This window comes from Symsagittifera roscoffensis, chromosome 9, assembly GCF_963678635.1.
Source record: "Symsagittifera roscoffensis chromosome 9, txSymRosc1.1, whole genome shotgun sequence".
Lineage (NCBI taxonomy): Eukaryota > Metazoa > Xenacoelomorpha > Acoela > Convolutidae > Symsagittifera > Symsagittifera roscoffensis.
The window spans coordinates 1,920,099-1,937,194 of record NC_087070.1 but is presented as its reverse complement, the minus strand read 5'-3'; the positions used below and the strand labels follow the sequence as shown (position 1 = coordinate 1,937,194).

The 17,096-nt window shown below is 34.6% G+C and overlaps 2 protein-coding genes across 4 annotated transcripts in view; both read left to right on the top strand.

Moving 5' to 3' along the window:
- Positions 1-16,951, top strand: part of LOC134853856 (solute carrier family 41 member 3-like) — a 42,746-nt gene extending 25,795 nt beyond the window's left edge. For 2 of the 3 annotated variants that reach the window (XM_063869800.1, XM_063869799.1), the window contains exons 3-9: positions 3,884-4,248; positions 8,199-8,564; positions 8,681-8,752; positions 12,448-12,595; positions 14,928-15,074; positions 15,485-16,062; positions 16,661-16,951. In XM_063869800.1, the coding sequence (XP_063725870.1) occupies positions 3,884-4,248; positions 8,199-8,564; positions 8,681-8,752; positions 12,448-12,595; positions 14,928-15,074; positions 15,485-16,062; positions 16,661-16,828 (1,844 nt within the window). In that variant the 3' untranslated portion in view covers positions 16,829-16,951. The remainder of the gene's footprint in view (positions 1-3,883; positions 4,249-8,198; positions 8,565-8,680; positions 8,753-12,447; positions 12,596-14,927; positions 15,075-15,484; positions 16,063-16,660) is intronic. The other variant, XM_063869801.1, reaches the window with a different exon arrangement.
- The window catches only part of LOC134853855 (FK506-binding protein 5-like), an 82,320-nt gene that overhangs the window by 29,392 nt on the left and 35,832 nt on the right, over positions 1-17,096 (top strand). The gene's annotated exons all lie outside the window — the stretch shown is intronic.

Below are 17,096 nucleotides of genomic sequence, written 5' to 3'. Positions count from 1 at the left end.
GAAATTTTTTTTAATGAAAATCATCCCCCCACACACCATATAAAGTACAAAGGGATAGATTTCGTTCCTTGTAACAAATGAATTATGGCAAGTAAGCTTCTTTCAACCAATTTGGAACGATTTACAAGACTGATTAAATCTCCGCTTACGCGTTAATAGCGCGAAATATATCGCGCGTTAATTGTCCCGAATTGGCCAAAATGGCAATCTTTAAACACCCGTAACTTTACGAAAAATGATCACAGGTAAAATATTTTTTCAAATTTGAGCACAAGACAACAATACTTTTCGAATGATTTAAAAAAACTCCGTCAAAAATGGCTAGTTAAAAAGTCGAAATTTGTCTGAAGAAAAAAAAACCCACCCCGAGCACAAATATTCCGTTACTTTCGTATCGAAAGTCGGAACAGTTAAATCTAGACACCAGCCCAAAGTTTATCTCATAGCCTGTTTTAAGGCCTCGCGCTACCAGGGTCGATATTTTGACCTTATATTTCCGTCGAATAGGTCGAGCCAGATATCTTAGCTTGACCAGAAATTCACTGTCGCGCAGGGTCTATAAACGAAATGAAAGTGAAAACATAAAAACGAACTGAATCAACGCATGCAGTCGAACTGGGTCGAAAGATAAAGTCGAACTATATCAAAGCCATGAATCGGTTAAATTTTTATTATAAAATCTTGGAAAAAGAAATATTCTATCAGAGTTATGGGTTTACCAACAGTCTCTCTAGGAGAGTTTTGTACAATAACGCATGAAATCCAAAGGTTACCGTAAAGTTTCTAGATCTAAAGGCTTAGGCGGCAGACAATCGTTAAACGTTTCAGCGTTTTTTACAAATGACAATTTTTTGTTTATTGTTTTCATAGTAAACTTTAAAAAAACACGTTATAAATTGCCGAACTATTAATGGGACGTATGAGTTTGGTCGATCTTTTGGGTGAATCGATCTTGGTCAAAACATTGGCCAATTCGAACTAAAGTCGAAACATCGATCAAAGTAGCGCGCTCGGAGCGAAGCACTAGCATCGTTAATCAACTACATTTTGTGCACTAAAGAATCCCTAAATAAAACATATACACAGCGCCGAACTCGTGAGGCTACTATATTGCCAAAAAATGCGTTCAGAAGAGTCAAAGACGATTATTTGTTTTAAAAAAATCCATTAGGCAGAGGCAAAGCGGAGCTTCATACAACTTGCGGTACTACACAAACAAAACATTGTAAACTAGCGGACTGCAAGTAAAAAGGAAGCTTTAACGTCGATAAAGAGTGAATTACAAAGATATTGAAAAATGCCTGACTAAAGACAAACAAAAATTTCGAGAAACACAAAAGTTAGTATTAAACCAACGTTCAGAAATATTTTGCGATAACTAAGCCGATAATACTGTGATAGACGCCAATTGAGCTGAAAACAAAATTGTTGTATGAAACACTATCGACTATGAAGATTTAAAAACCGAAGTTCATACGCCCACCAGTCTTGGAAAACGCAAAAAGATGTACAATTTTAGTTCCAACTAACGCGTTAAAAAACGATCGGATCAATATATGGGAGTCTGAAACTATTTAAGCCAAATATCCCCTATTTAAAACACTAACAAGAATGTTCGTATCAGGGCGAAGCCCTGAATGTTCCGACTGCCTTTTAAGGTTTGTGGAGCAGTAATAACATTAAAAAATTTAATGAAATAAAATTAAAAGAAAAAAAATTTTTTTTTCTAAAATTTGAAATTTTTTTAAATGAAAATCATCCCCCCACACACCATATAAAGTACAAAGGGATAGATTTCGTTCCTTGTAACAAATGAATTATGGCAAGTAAGCTTCCTTCAACCAATTTGGAACGATTTATAAGACGGATTATATCTCCGCTTACGCGTTAATAGCGCGAAATGTATCGCGCGTTAATTGTCCCAAATTGGGCAAAATGACAATCTTTAAACCCCCATAACTTTACGAAAATTGATCAGAGGTGTAATATCTTTTCAAATTTGAGCTTAGGACAACAATACCTTTCGAATGATATAGAAAAATTCCGTCAAAAATGGCTAGTTAAAAAATCGAAATATGTCTGAAGAAAAAAAACGCACCCCGAGCACAAATATTCCGTCACTTTTGTATCGAAAGTCGGAACAAAACGGTCTCTACATTTGGTAGTTGATTTGAATACAATAAGTTTGAAAACAAGTCTGTAAGAAAATCCAGTTTGACAATTTTGTGATACTTCAATATAGGCTTAGATTTTGGGCAATTTAGCTGAGTAAAATGAGCTTCAAAGGACCTCCTAATATTCGACAGAAACCGAAGCTATTTTTTCTTTAATGGAAATCAAAATTAAAAGTTATCATTTGTTGTTCGGTGAGGTGAAAATTAGGGTAATAGCTACTTGAATGGTTTTCTTCAAGTAAGCGCAGCCGCAAAACCGCTTTTTTCTAATGATGTCTTGCTGAAATTTTTTTTTCAAGTTCCAATTGATTCGTACCAATTAGTTACCATCAAGGTAACTGACATCCTCATTCATTTCTATTAATATTAGAGAAATAAGCATACCAGAAAAAAACTCTGTTTAAAAGAGAGAAAATAGATAGAAAATACAAATTTTTATTGTAGCTACTCAATATTCCATTTTTCCATTATTGAAACTTAGGTAATAATATCGGCGAACCAAATTTTTGTTTAATCCAAGTAGTTTGATAAGATTATTTTCTTAGTTTTTGGAACCCATGTCCAAACCATGCTTTCGAATCTTACTGATGGAAGAAAACTAATACTTCTTTGAAACGGTTGTTTTTTGCATCTCTGACCTCATGAAATACAATATGTGCAATTGGATCAAAATTCCTCGTTGCTTCCCTACTCTTTGAATGGGCTCAGACTTATGCCTCTAACCCCTTTTTTAAGAGTAGTTGTTTTCAATTTGAAATAATTGGTTGCAATTTAAGAGAAGTTTTTCCATTTTAAACTGCAACCAATTCAAGCATTGAAGCAAAATTGATGAAACCATTACGTTATTGATTAAATCACTTTCACTGACAAGTTTTCAAACACAATTTGTTCAATCGATAGCTAAGCAAATGGTTATTACTCAACGGACATCACTGTTAAGACCAGGATATGACGAGCGGATATTGTTGCTTTAATGGGCTAAGACCGCTGAGGATTAAGTGGGCAACAATAAATCTCTTCTTTTTCGCATCCCCGCTCCTGTTTTTGGGCTTATCTGCCCTCGCAAGGGGAATTATTTTGATTTATATGCTAATGTGCCCTAATTATCATAGTTTTTGGATGTTACGGGCAGGGGAATATCATTTAAACACCTTCCAAATTTTAGAACGCGGCACAGTTATATAGTTTTGTTGTATTCAATTTGTGCTTCAATTGCTTTCATTGGTACTATTTTATGTTCGTAGTCAATGTGGAAAAGACAGAATCCTATTTGCTGGTGAGTAAAATCTTTTTCCTGGTCATCGAAGAAAATTTTTTGTCTGAAATATGAAAAAATACTGAGTCACGCTAAACGAAGCATGAGGTAATTACCAAATCAAAGATCGGGTTCAAAGTTTACTTAAGACGTCTCAAATACCTTTCAGCTTTCAAAAGATTTTTCATTTTCGATTTCGCTGGTAATTTGGATATCAAATTAATTTTTCTTCCGATCCGGATCTGTTAAATTTGTTTGCAGAAGTGTATTTATACAAGTACCATTTGCGGCAACTTGATTTTTATAGTCTCAGTACATCCATAAACGTATATGTAAATAAATATAATGGTTGTTTACTTGTATTTTTCCACTTTGCTGATATCTGCTTATATGCAGCTCAAGTTTATTTTAAATTTAAACATTAAAGGAGCTTGACCTAGTTATATGTTCCTAGTCTATACTGCAGAATTACCCGAGGAAAATGTCAATCTCGAGGTAGATGGTTTGAATTCCCGGGAATCGGTTTCGGATGCGAACGACAAGACACAAACAGATACGTTCGGATCTCCTACAAATTTCAACAATTTGACTTCGTATTTCTACTCGGAAGAACAACGCGTTCAGTCCGACTCGAAGTTGAGAAGGCGAAAAATGAGCGGGACCGAAACATCGAGTGAATATCCGTCGGCAACTACTGAGGTTCACTCTGAGCCGAGCGGAATTGGAGCAGGATTTGACCGAGACAGCTCAAGTGCCGAGCGGGATCGAAGACGTGATCAATTTTTGCATGAATCTTGTGCGCCGCCATCAGTTGAGAAGGTAGAAGTAGCCTGTATGCTTGAATTTCGAAAAATCCCCTCGCACGGTTGATTAAATGTACATCCGCGCATTTTAATACCCGCGTTTTTAATACCCGATTTTAATACCTGCGTTTTTAATACCCGATTAATCATTATTTAGGCTTGGCGGTTTTTTTATTGAGTATTTTCAAATTTATATTTATGAACTACTTTTGACATTTAAGAATCTCCTTCAGTCTTGGGGTCGGTCAGTCAAAAATGGATGTTGTTAAATTGTATCAAAGGGGGGCGGCAGGACAGAGGAGAGGAGGCTTCCGCCCGACCATCCTCTAAATCCACACTGCTAGGAATTGCGTTGTTTTGTTATGTTCAAATTATTTGTGATTTTTTTTCCAGTTTTGACTTCCATTTAATATATGTTTCACAACTATTCTTTTTCTTGTTTAGTGTAAAATAACGAAGTGATTTTCATTTATATAAGCCTTGATGGTTTTTTCGATTGTTTTTTTTTCAGGCAAAAGTCTTGAAATACTCGAATAACTTTAAGCATTCGTGGCTGAATGGGTAGTGCGTGAGACTCAAATTTGCTAGGTCGAAGATTTTTGCTAATTCGAGTTTTTACTGAGCCTTATTTCTACTGTTTCTGATGTCATTTGATAGAGCTGCTTTTTGGTCGTGTTCTGGCAAGTGTTTGCGAAGCGCAGCTTCGCCTCTGTGTTCAAACTCTCTTGCAGTTTCTAGTAAATGAAAAATGCTCAAAATTTAAAATTCTGTGCATGAGGGGTATCCGAAAACCTATAGCCAAAAATTTGAAAATATTTAAATGGCTTCTAAAAACACGCATAGCAGGGAATTTATCGTTCGAAGCTGCATAATTTTTTCCCAGTTTTGAATTATCTGTAGTAATAGTTTTCATTTTGACCAACAGCTCTCCAAATATTTGTCGATCTTTTGGATTCAATTTGAAGGCTCAGTAGCTTGGAACATGTTGTTATACCTCCTTACTTACCCATAGCACGAAGAGGAGAGAAGGAGGGGTGAACAAAGCAGGCTCTATATTTAAACTTTTTTCTCCGTAATGATTTCGCTTTGCATTTTTATGCGCTCTTAAATGTTAATCTGTTCCTGTGGATTTGTTTGTTGTCGCAAAAAAAAGTTGCGTTTTTTTTCTGACGTGATATTTTGCGTATATTTTGTACTTAGAGCAGGTTCATTGGACACATCTTTGCCCGTCATCTGTAGCCTTTGTGCACTAATGTCTCGTATCACGTTTTGTGATAAAATGGTCACTTTGTTAAGCTAGCAAATCATTACATGTTCAACAGAATTCACTTCGCCGCATTCACACACTGCTGAGATGTCGCTCAGTTTTCCATCATATCGTGAGTGATGGGCGTCGTTGAGTTTATTCTTCATTAAGTACATGTCGAGCTTTTGAGAGAGATTAGAAGCCAACGACATTGTGTACCTTCTTATTGGAGTAGCTCCAACGATTTTTGTACTGTAGTGTTTGAGGACTTGATTGTTTCTTGATAGTATTGTTTGTAGAGGTCAGTTTTAGTTGCGTTATGTACACACCAATTTTAAAATATTCCTAGTTTTTATCCTCAATTTGATTTTATTGAGTTTTTCAAAATTTTCTTGTTTAAATTTTTCAAACTTTTCAATAAAAAGTTGCTCAATTTGCTTTGTTAACTGATGCCCAGTCCTCCGTATCTGATAAAACGCGCATAATTATGATCAATTTGCATGATTTTTTGCAGAAAGCTCCTGTTTTGCAATGTTTTAGGAACATTGTGTAGCAAAGATGCAGTCTATTTCCGGTCATTTTTGTCGATGACTTCAATTCATCGACTTACGCATTCGTTTTAGTTTGTCAAATTGCTGTTTTGCGCCGTCCGATCCAAAGCGTCCAGGTGCTTATGCGCGTCTTGTCGTGAAATTGATGGTTGGTTGTATCATAGAATAGTGGCTTTGATTTCGACTTTTATTTCTTTGAAGTTCAAGGAATTCTTCATCTTTGATACCCGGCTAACTTTGAGGCTTTTGCTTTGTTTTTTTTTTTCACAGTTTTATATTTCTACATCGCCTTCTTAACTCGTTTTGTCATTCATTTCATTTGAATGAAGATTTAACATGTGTTCAATATTTTTTTTTGGTAATAGATTCGTGATCTAATCTATTTTTGTTTCTATTTGGGACCTGCTTTTATTGTACTTTTAATGTGACATTTATGCTGTAATTTTACAATCAGCAAGGGTTCAACTGCGTTTTTTTCTGGGTAACATTGACTTATTTGTTTTTATGCATATCTAGATAATGTTTTTTGTTCAGCTTCATCAGACTATTGAGTGACTAGATCTTGTGGTCCAGTTTTAATAGTACATTTGATATTCCTTACTTATCTTTTTTGTTAAACAGTTTTTTTTATTGAATAATTACTGGTGTTGAATCCTCTCGATCTATTGAATCCTCCGTCAGCTTAAAGTAACCACTTTAAAACATAATATTTTTGTTCTTGTTTATACGGCAGCTTTTTTGAGTGTACCGTAAGAAATAGATAAGGAAGTTTTCTTTGTAGTGACACTGACTGACCGGTTTAACCTGAAAGTACCATTGCACGATAAATGGAGTTTTTATGAGGTTCCTCAGTTTTGTCGTGATAGTTTTTGTTTCAGTAAAAATAGTTTTCTCGGTGTAGATAAAGATCATGTTCGGTGTCAAAAGAAAGACAAACTCCACTTTCAAACAGCAAAAGTGTAAAGGTCACTAAAAACGTGATCGACATTAGTTTCGAAAGTGGATTTTTTCAGATTTCTCAGTTGAATACTAAGATTACCGATTGATCCATTTTTCTCACATTGGTTTAATATTATCAAAAAGTTGTCATTCATAAGAGCTTTAAGGCCATATATTTTTTCTTTGAAGTTCTTCCCATTGATTTTTTATTGGTTTCAGTGGCTTGTAAACCACTTTGGCAATACTATTTATTAGAACTATTTTTGTACCTCGTATGCGGGTTCTCATATCTGACCTCTTTTTGTTCTTTCCCTGAAATTTTTCATTAAGTTAGTTCCCTTGAAAGAGGTTTTAAAGAAAAAAATCTTGAGGTTTCTAAATTATTTGTTGGTGAAACCTGACGAAATAAACACATCTAATTCTTGTTTTGAAATAATGACTTCAGCTAGCTCGCTGATGTATTGGCCGTTCTCATTGTCCTCATTAAAAGGTTTTTCTTGAGTTTAAAAAATTAAAGCTATCACCATATCATTGGTGTAGTTTTTTTTCGGGAGTAGTTTTTTCGCCCTTTTGTTCATTTAGCGCATAAACACTGCAACTTTTTATCGGTGATATTTTTGTTTTACTTTTTTTTTTAGCGAATTGGTGCAACGCGACTTATGAACTATTTAGAAAGACGATCCTGTGAAATAGTAATTTAGATAGTTATAGAAGTTTCTGAACATGCTCTTCGGTGTCAAAAGAAAAAACGGTCTGAAGTTTTATCTCATAAGAGAGATAGAAGTTCAATATCATTTGAATTTAAGTGTCATTGTCATGTTTTTAAAATAATTGGAAGATAATTTTTGCTTGCAGTCCAAAAAAAATGGCTAACTAATATTAACAAACATTTTTCTGTTTTTTTTTGCTAATATAACTTTGGTGGGAACTTCGTGTGCAACATGCACATTAACCGGCTATTCTAGTTTGCAGTTCACAATCCAAATCATCCAAGCTTCATATGACTTGGTATGGTTCGATGAACTAAATCCGCGTTTGTTTTCTTTTATGCAATGCTTATGCAATACTTTTTATGTAAAAACACTTAACTTTATCTGAACAAAATGTTATCATTCATTGAATCGAAAGAGCGACTCGTTAAGATAGTATTTCAATAAACATTTGCTTACACTAATATTAAAAAGATCAAAACAAAAATTTACTTAAGTTAGAACATTGTCGTCTCTCCAGATTATCTTCGACAATACGGACACTAATAAGCAGTGGTGTGATAATGGTTCGAAACCAGCTCTAATCGGAGACCACCGGGTCTCGAGACCAGAGCAGATGCAGGTGGGTTCCAAGAGTGGACCTGGTTGGAATCAGCACTCCTCGGATTGTGTAGGTCCTCAGGAGTCGATGTCTAAAATTCTGGTGCAAATTATGGTGCCTTTCCTAGTAGCTGGATTGGGAACTGTAGCTGCGGGAGCGTTGCTAGATAAAGTCCAGTATTGGCCGGTGTTTCGATCGGTAACGGAGCTGTTTATTCTGGTGCCGGCGCTTGCTGGGCTGAAAGGAAATCTGGAAATGACGCTGGCATCGAGGTTGTCAACTGCGGTTAGTGATTGTTTTGGTGAATTAACTATTTAACTTATGAACAATTGAACTCACCGACTTTTGAAAGTTTGTCGTAGCTTTTGATTTCCATTATCATTTGTTTTCATTCTGCTTAGGCCAATCTGGGCATGATGGACACTGGTAGTGGACTGTGGGCCATAGTAGTGGACAACATGCTGATCACTCAGGTAGGATAAAATGAGGGGAGAGCGAGAGTAATTAAGAGTAATGAACGTAGTGAAGACTCTTATATAGGTCTTGCTAATGTTTTTTTTTTGGTTTTTTCTCAGGAAAAGTCTTAAAATTTGTTCACGCTCATTTTTGTTTTTTCGCGGTTTGACTTGTGATTTCTTTTTAAGTTCAGCTCCCTTCTATTATTAAAAGAACAACAAAAGTGTAAAGATCACGAAAAACGTGATCGACTTCTAATTTTGAAAATGGAAATTAATTATCAGATTTCCCAGCAAAATAAAAGTTTTACTTATTGATCCAGTTTTCTCAAATTGGCTTAATTTTAACAAAAAAATATCCATCATAAAATGTTCTACAAATTCAAAGAACTTTAAGGCCATCTAATTTTTTATTCGAAATTCAAAAGTTGAAGATTTTTCAAAAAAAAAACAATTCGGTTTTTTTTTCAGTTTCCTTGCGTTCATTACTCTTTTCCAACTGTCATTTGGCTATGTTTAAACACGTCACTTCATGCAATCATTTGAGTTCTAGACACAAAAAAACCTTTAGACGCAAGAAAAGCTTGGCTCATCAATAAAATAGTTTAAAAAGCGGGGAAATCTTATGGAACTGACTCTATATAAACAGGCTTTGAAGCTGCTGATTAATCCTGGGGATTTTGCACAAACTATTAACATAGCATCGATTGATAAGTTTTTCCATTCTTATTTTTTCTTTGTTACCCTTGCGATAAGCAAGGGTATTGCAATTGGGTACTAGACTTTTTCCCATAAATAACTTTATTCACAGGACTCTCTTCATCTGGTCTCATTTCCTGGAAGCTTGTTAGCAACAAATTTAACGGCACAGATAAATTTTGTGTCCTATTCGAAATTAACTCTTAAATTAGAAATTATCTTTTTATGTTGGTTGTAATTTTACTCGATATGTTTACACAAGCAAAGCTTGTGTTATAGTATGAACTCTCTTTTTTCCAACCTAAGTTGGAAATATTGTTGCGACGCAAATATTGTTGCGGCAAAATGTGTTCATTTTGAAAGTGTTCATTTTGATAAATAACCAGCTATTAAGTGCAGCCAATGCTAAGGATATTAACACAGACTATTATATTAAAAAAAGCTTTTCAGCTTCAAGGTATCATGGGTCTCTAAAGTAGAGGTAGGGAAGGAGACCCGCAAAAAAAATGAGAGGGACAGGGTGGGATGTTTTTAATGAACTTTTTTGTATACTAGTAAAATGCGTCCGCTCTATAAATTGAGGCATGTTAGTTGGTAATTTTTTTTCGAATTAAATGGTACTGCTAATGCGTCATAATTGGCTTGCATCATTTAGCAATAATTTAGAATCATAATTGGCGTGCGTCACTTAAAAAATTTTGTAGACTCAAAGTTTTTTTCTCTTCAGTTTTTCCCACTAGCATTATCGGTCATTTTTTTGCTTGTGTATGCGAAGTGCAATTTTGCCTCTGTGTAAAATTTCTTTTTTTTTTGTTTTTTTTTCTTCTTTGTTTGGCTTGATACGTATCGGCCCCTGTTATATCATTTTGTGGCCTCATATTGCATTATACCGTTCGACATGCGAATTTTTGTTCCGACCATTGAAAATGGGGAGGAACTTCGTATTCGGGTCTGTTTTAGTTTTTCTTTTTTTTGTTTTCCGCGCAAAATTAGGTACCACAAATACTCGCCAGAATAGGTTGAGTGATATAAAAATAAAAGCTCTTTCAGTCGTAATTCGAACGACTTAAAAATTTCAAAAAAATAACTCCCAGTATCCAGAGAAATCAATTTGAAATTTTTGATTTTTGGTCTAATTTCGAGTTAGTTAACAAACGCGCAGACTTAATATAGAAGAGTAAGCCATGAAATTTTAGTTGAACTCCAGTAAAATTATTTACCGAAGTTTTTTAGCGCCATCTTTGCAGTAAAAACTTCCAAATTTCGAACGAATTTCTGCAAAAAAAAATGATTTTTTTTTGCCTTTTTAAGGCTAAAACCGTTGCTCGATTTGCCTGTTCTATTTGTTAATGATTATTGATTATGCCCAAATTTTTGGTTGTTGTTACGTCCTTTTATCACGCGACTCGCAAAAACAACACTAATTTGAAGAAAAAAAAATGAAAAAGCTTCTTATTAAAAAAAGCTTTTCAGCTTCAAGGTATCATGGGTCTCTAGTGTAGAGGTAGGGAAGGAGACCCGCAAAAAAATGAGAGGGACAGGGTGGGATGTTTTTAATGAACTTTTTTGTATACTAGTAAAATGCGTCCGCTCTATAAATTGAGGCATGTTAGTTGGTAATTTTTTTTTCGAATTAAATGGTACTGCTAATGCGTCATAATTGGCTTGCATCATTTAGCAATAATTTAGAATCATAATTAGCGTGCGTCACTTAAAAAATTTTGTAGACTCAAAGTTTTTTTCTCTTCAGTTTTTCCCACTAGCATTATCGGTCATTTTTTTTGCTTGTGTATGCGAAGTGCAATTTTGCCTCTGTGTAAAATTTCTTTTTTTTTTGTTTTTTTTTCTTCTTTGTTTGGCTTGATACGTATCGGCCCCTGTTATATCATTTTGTGGCCTCATATTGCATTATACCGTTCGACATGCGAATTTTTGTTCCGACCATTGAAAATGGGGAGGAACTTCGTATTCGGGTCTGTTTTAGTTTTTCTTTTTTTTTTGTTTTCCGCGCAAAATTAGGTACCACAAATACTCGCCAGAATAGGTTGAGTGATATAAAAAATAAAAGCTCTTTCAGTCGTAATTCGAACGACTTAAAAATTTCAAAAAAATAACTCCCAGTATCCAGAGAAATCAATTTGAAATTTTTGATTTTTGGTCTAATTTCGAGTGAGTAAACAAACGCGCAGACTTAATATAGAAGAGTAAGCCATGAAATTTTAGTTGAACTCCAGTAAAATTATTTACCGAAGTTTTTTAGCGCCATCTTTGCAGTAAAAACTTCCAAATTTCGAACGAATTTCTGCAAAAAAAAATGAATTTTTTTTTGCCTTTTTAAGGCTAAAACCGTTGCTCGATTTGCCTGTTCTATTTGTTAATGATTATTGATTATGCCCAAATTTTTGGTTGTTGTTACGTCCTTTTATCACGCGACTCGCAAAAACATCACTAATTTGAAGAAAAAAAAATGAAAAAGCTTCTTATGTGTTTTTTTAAGATTATGGTCGGAATATTCAGTGCTATTTGCACAGCCCCCGGCTATCCTTATTTTTTGTTATGTGTTTTGAGGGTGAGGGAGACTTAATAACTCCTAATTAGTCTTGAAATTTTTTTAACTTTTAACTTTTTTTAAGTTTTTTGTGAGTCAGAATGTTCGTGTTTTTTGTGTTTGTGTGTGTGTGTGCCGCAGTAGCCTGCATTCAACTCAGATTTAAACAACTCGGCTAAATTTAAATCAGGACAATTGCCATAAAAGAAGCGAGACAACTCAGTCAAGGACGATATAAGAAAAATCTAAAACAGCTTATTATATTTAGAGACCTTCTGAGAAAAGTTTTATTACCAGCAAACGCTGATTCATGAATGTATCTCATATCGTGTTTCGAATGTAAGGGAAGTGGACCAAGAGCTTTTACTTGCCAATGCCATTTTTGATCTAAGCATCTTGATTGAGTTGTCTCGAAAAAATGGCTGAAATGTTTTTATCCTAGTTGAAGCAGATTAGCATGTTTCAGCTGCAGTCAACAGTCGTGGGTCTCCTGGCAGCCCTGATTGCGTATGCTCTAGCTGCAGTTCAAAGCTGGCATCTGCTCCAGTTGAGTAACGCAGTGGTGCTCTGCTCCGCCTCAGTTATCACCTCAATCCTGGTCAACATTGTACTAAGTGAGAATCATTTTTTTTTTCACTATCCTTACAGGCTTCAATTTGAAACTGTTAATCAAATCGGAACAACTTGAAAGAGTTCGAGTTTTTCAAGAAAGAAATAAAGAAAGAAAGAAAGATAAATTTTTTTATTTATTTATCCTAAGTGATGTTGAAACAAACTATAACTCTTTTTTTTCCAACCTAAGTCGCAAATATTAGTGTTCATTTTGAAAGTTAATTCTGATGAATCACCAGCTATTAAGTACAGCCAATGCTAAGAATATTAACACAGACTATTATATTACATATAATACTTTATCTTCAAGGTATCATGGATCTGTAGCGTAGAGGTAGGGAAGTAAACCCGCAGCAAAATAAGGGTTCGAACCTGGGCAGGGTGGGGATGTTTTTGATGTTTTTTTTTCATATACTAGTTAAAATGCGTCCGCTTTATAAATTGAGGCATGTTAGTTTGTTTTTTTTTCTTCAAATTATCTGGTACTTCTAATGCGTCATAATTGGCGTGCGTCACTTAGCAATTATATAGACTCATAATTGGCGTGGTTCACGTAAGAAATTTTGTAGACTCAAAGTTACTCATTTAGTTTCCCCATTAGCTTTATTGTTCTTATTTTTGCTTGTGTATGCGAATTACAACTTTGCCTCTGTTGTGTCAACTAATTACAAACAAATGATATCAATACATTCATTTACATAAAATTGGAGAGGATAAAAGAAATGCGCCTACTGAAAGTCAACTCGCTATTGAAATAACTTCAATTAAATTTAAATTAGATAACAAGGATAGCCGGTTGCTGTGCAAGTAGCACAGTATCTTCCGACCATTTTCATGAAAAAAAAACTCGAAAAAGGTTTCTTCTTTTGTTTTCTTCAAATTAGTGTCGTTTTAGTGAGCAGTGTGATTCGAGTACTATACAAATGTGTGATAGTTTAGCGAATTAGGCAAGATCGACTAACCATTTCTGCAAAACATGAATAACAAACAAAAAGGAAAATTTTGAAATTTTGAAAATTTTTATTGCTAAATAAGCGCTAAATTAAACAAACAAATCAAGTTATTTTGATACTAAATTCATTTTTTGTCAGACTAAAATTATTTTAAAATTAGTAAATTTCCAAATAACTAATGTTACTCGCTCGAAATTGAACAACAAATCAAACATTTTGAACGAGTTTTTTCTCAACACTCGGATATTTTACAGTTTCGTTCGATTCACGAGTGATAGGGCTTTAGTTTTGTATATCACTCGACCTTTCCCGATGATTATTTGTGGTACCTGATTTTGCGCGGAAAACAAGAAAAAGAAAAACTAAAACACACCCGAATTCAAAGTTTCTGCCCATTTCCAATGGTCGGAACTAAAAAATACACCAGATGCAAGTAGTTTTGAGCAGTAGTATTTTTTGGATGTTTAGCAATAATTTTGGATGATGTTTGGATGTTTAGCGTTAATAGTGGATAAATTTTAGATGTTTACCGATAATACTATGCGATGCAATAACCAATGAACAAACAAAAAAAGAACAAACAACAACAAAAAATTAAAAAGATTGATGTTATATTCGAAAAATGTTATTATTCTTAATTTGAAATTGAGAAGGTTGTAATTTAGTCAAATCGATTTCATCGGGCAAAAAACCTTTTAAACTTTCAGTAAGCAATCACTCGAAAAAGCATCAAAAAGCGCAATCGATGTTTTAAAGGGCAACTTCAGAAAAAAGTATCCATTAAAATATGTAGGCTGTGTAGAAACAGTTTTCAATGCTCTCAAAGGACTTGAATTTTCACTTACCGATGTCGAGTTCTTTGTTTTTTTTCGAATTTTTAGAACTTCTTATTGTTCTGGCCATTGAAAATGGGGAGGAACTTTGTATTTGGGTGTTTTCGTTTTTTCCTACGCAAAATAAAAGCCCTTTCAGTCGTGATTCGAACGACATAAAGAATTCCGAAAAATTGAAACTTTTAGCCTAATTTCGAGCGAGTAAAGCTAGTAAGCAGGCTTATTATAGAAGAATAAGCCATGAAACCTAACTACAGTGAAAATATGTTTTCAAATTTTTTTAACTCAATTTTTGCAATAAAAAGTTCAAAACTTCAAAAAATATCTGCGAAATTTTTTTTAAGAATGCCCGTTTTGCTTAATCTTTTTATCTTTTTATGTTCAACGTGTCAATGATACCAAATTTAAGATATATGTTATAAGTCATTTTTTATTAACTTGAGCTTAGAATAGGATCCGTTTGAAGCGATTGACAATTTATTTTATCTATATACCATATAGTGTATAAATTTTGAAAACTTCTTGTGAACTGTGTAGTGTGTTGCTAGGCGTGTTGATGATTCTGGTCGTGTGTCTGTCGCGCAAGTTGAATCTAAACCCCGACAACATCGCAACTCCTGTTGCCGCAAGTCTCGGAGACCTCATCACGATCTCCATTCTTGCCTGCGTCAGCTCCTTCTTCTACGAAACCATAGGCACTTTTCTGGTGTACCTCATTAGTTATACAGTCGCATCATGTGTAATGCCTTCTCTTTTTTGTTTTAAATATCACGTTTTATCAAAAAGGAGTGCATAAGATTATGCAAATATGTCTATCGTGTTCTGAACTTCTTGCATTCAACGCGACAGATATATTTGCATAAAATTCAGAGTATTCAGAAATTTATGGGAAATAGAATTAAAATGATGATAAAATAATAACCTGTATAGAGATAGCAAAATTGTGTTTTCGAGGTTGCGCGGTTTCATTATGAGAAATATAACCGGTTGTTTCTGTGTTGGAAACATTTTTTTGTTCGCTCAGTTGTCGCTGCATTATTCGATACAAATATAAAAGAATAAGAAAAAAACATGCGGGGTATAATAGAAAAATGCCTGCTAATAGACGATCTGGTCGGAATCCAAATAGCTTTTCTTCTCATCATAATTATGGTCATCCCATTTTGGTCATACGTCTGTAACCAGAACCCCTCTGTTCGTGACGTCATCAAGCAAAGTTGGACTCCAATTATATCAGCTATGATGATCAGCTCATTAGGAGGGCTTATTCTAGACAAAGCACAAAAGGGATTCAGGACGTTTGCAGCTTTTAGTCCCGTCATATGCGGAACAGGTGGAAATCTAGTCGCGATTCAGGCTTCAAGAATATGCACACACCTGCACGCAAACTCGCCAAGAAAACCAACAATGAGCTATCAGACGTTACAAGAAGAAAATGACGACTTGGTACCAAAATGTAACGAGAATTTGGACGAGAAATTTAAAGATTCTTGGTGTGCGGTTAACAGTCGGTTTTTATCGACGTTCAGCTGTGGATCGAACCCGCATTCGAAAAGTGCAGTTGTGCTACTTGGTTTGGTCATTCCCGGCGATGTTCTATTTGTACTGCTTCAGACTTCAGCTTCTTCTCTCGACTTGCCTTTGCTGTTCTACCCTGTGTTCTGTTTGGCTTCTTTTATCCAGGTCAGTTGATTTTTGAATGCAAACTCTTGAAAAAAAATTGAGAGATTAAGAAGATTTATCCACCAGGTAAAGGGCGAACATATGAGCTGTTCAACTCTTCGCGGAAAACCGCAGTTGTGCCCCTGGTTAGAATCTACATGTAATTTTTAGGCTGTTTTTGTGGGCTGGGTAATGTTGTCTCGCCCCCAAACATGACTGTTTTTGTCGAAATTCGATTAAAAATATATCGCGAGCAGCGTGTTTTGGGGAAATTACGAGTTTCATCCGAGTAAACGATGTTTTTTAGGTTGGTTTTTCCATTTTTTGTTGACAAACGTGTAAAGTTTTCGATGCTTTTTTCTTTCGTAGTTTTACTTTTTTTTTGCAGAAACTAGGACTTTAGTTTGTCGAAAATATAAATTTTTTACGTTAATCATAAATTACACAAACACCAACACTTATTAAAACAAAATTTTCAAAAAATCACGTCCAATAAGTGTTTTTTTTTCTCATCTTCAATGAATGGAGATAATAATAGTTTTTGTTGACATCAAATTTCTCAAAATTTGCGGAAAATGTACAAAAACTTTTCCCGTTATGAATTATGAACAATGTTTAGGTGTTTGTGCTGCTGATGTGTGCAGATTGGCTAGTTCACGTGATCTGGAAGTTGGGATACGATCCAGACAATTGCAGTATTCCTTACTTGACCGCCTTCAGTGACTTATTAGGGACATCTCTATTGGTAGTTGGCTATTTGACTCTGAGCACAAATTATGCTATTTAAATATTTCTTTAATCTTATGCAGATTTAAATAATTGGACTTAAGTTTTAGTTTTTTGTAGATTTAATCAGAGTTTATATTTGGTCTCACTTACCTTTTTAAGTCAGTAACAAAGTAATTATACTCTTAGAACCAGCAAGTTTTTCAATCGAACGGTCAGAAGTGTCAAAAGTGCGCCAAGCATTTCAATTTGGGGAAGCTCAATCTTGAATATAGGATGGCTGGAAGTTAGTTTTCTCAAATAGAACGGTCAGTTTCACAAGCTTTCGA